Genomic DNA, 1,674 nt, shown 5'->3' on the forward strand with positions numbered 1-1,674 from the left:
TGGGGGGCGGGGAGAGCTGGGTGTGCTATGGGGGGTTTGGAGGGGTTCCTAGGGGAGTTGGGGAGTTTCTATGGGAACTGAAGAGTATCACTATGGGGTTTGGGGGACTCCTATGGGGTGGAGGGGCCCTATAAGGTTTGGGGGGGTTCCTGTGGCATTGGAGGGGTCACTATGGGATTTGGGAGGGTCCCTATGAGGTTGGGGATGTAAGTGCTGGCAGTTCTGGGGGTCCTGGGATACCCCTGATCCAAGCGGAGTGCCTCCATTGGAGGACTGGAGGGGTCTCTGGGGGTCCCTGCCCCTCCCAGACACCCCCTTCTTTCCTCCTAGGGTCGCTGGTGGGAATGAGGGGGACCTATGGGTGGGGCTATGGGCTTGAAGGAGGTTCTGTGGGATAGGGTGGCCCTGCAGGGTACCCTTGGTTCAATGGAGGGGGGTGCCTTGGGGGGCTGGGGTGTCTGTGGGGGTCCCTGACCCCTCTGCCTACTCCAGGGTCGCTGGTGTCGCATGGAGGCCAGGACCTGGCGCTGGGGGGCCCATGCCCTGGCTGGCGGCAGCAGCGGGGAGCAGCCCGGGGGGCGCTGGCACGGGCTGGGACACAGCTCGGGCCCCTCCTTTGGCTGCAGGGCCAGGAGTTGTGTGAGGTGGGACCCCAAAACTGACACCCCTAAAACTGACCCTGCCCCAGAAGTAACCCCCCTGAATCTGAGCCCCCCGAAAAGCTGAGCCTCCCCGAAAGTGATACTCCCATGCATCCAAAACCAGATCCCCATGCAAAACTGACCAGCAAAACCCCGCCCAAAACTGATACCTTAAACCCCACTCGCTGCACCCAAACCCCACCCATGCATGGTAACCATGCCTCCTGCACCTGAAAACTGACCCCAAACTCAGCTGCCTGCACCCAACCTCCATGCTCTGTGCCCCAATTCCCCCGAGAGCCCCCCACTCCTCCCCTGGAACCCCCCAAGCCACCCTTAGAGCCCACCAATACCCTCCTGGGACACCTCAAATCCCTGTTATAGCTCCCCAGTAACCCTCCTGGAGCACCCGCAATTCCCCCAAGGACCTCCCCTGACCCCCGCTTTCCCTCAGGAGCTGCGTTCCCATGGGGGAGCCCCCCTGGACCCTTTTGAGGTGTTCACGTTCCACACCTGCAGCACCATCGCACGCCTCCTCTTCGGGGACCTGGTGGGGACTGTGGGTCTCTGGGATGGGGGCAGGGTTTGGGGGAGACCCGGGTTTTCATGGGGGCCCAGGGGTTTGGAGGGAACCCTGGAGTACCCAGGTGTTTGAGGGGCCCAGAGGTTCAGGGGGGCCAAGGGGTTTGGGGAGGTCCAGAAGTTTGTGAAGGGGACACCCAGGTGTTTGGGGGGGGGGGGCTGGAAGGAGTTTGGGGGCACCAGAAGTTTGAGGGGACCCAAGTGTCTGGAGCTATGTTTGGGGTGTTCTGGGGGGATCCAGGGTGAAGCCAGGGGTAGTGAGGAGTACCCAGGTGTGTCCTCTCCCAGGTGCCCCCCCCAGGGGAACTCCGGGCCTTCTCCTGCTGTCTGGGGGAGCTGCTGCAGGTTTGGGGGCGCAGCACTGTGCGGGCTCTTGATCTGCTGCCCCCGCTGCGGGTGAGCTGGAGGGGGGAGGGGGCTATGGGGCACTATGGGGACACTATGAGCATCT

The 1,674-nt window shown here is 63.0% G+C and overlaps 1 protein-coding gene across 1 annotated transcript in view; it reads left to right on the plus strand.

The window, feature by feature from the left end:
- Window positions 1–1,674, plus strand: part of LOC103761271 (steroid 21-hydroxylase-like) — a 26,538-nt gene that overhangs the window by 21,196 nt on the left and 3,668 nt on the right. The window contains exons 4-6 of the mRNA XM_029963980.1: window positions 493–644; window positions 1,096–1,191; window positions 1,512–1,619. Coding sequence (XP_029819840.1) covers window positions 493–644; window positions 1,096–1,191; window positions 1,512–1,619 — 356 coding nt within the window. The remainder of the gene's footprint in view (window positions 1–492; window positions 645–1,095; window positions 1,192–1,511; window positions 1,620–1,674) is intronic.

The sequence above is a fragment of the Manacus vitellinus genome, unplaced genomic scaffold, assembly GCF_001715985.3.
Source record: "Manacus vitellinus isolate BGI_N305 unplaced genomic scaffold, ASM171598v3 scaffold_105_pilon, whole genome shotgun sequence".
NCBI classification, from domain to species: Eukaryota; Metazoa; Chordata; class Aves; order Passeriformes; family Pipridae; genus Manacus; species Manacus vitellinus.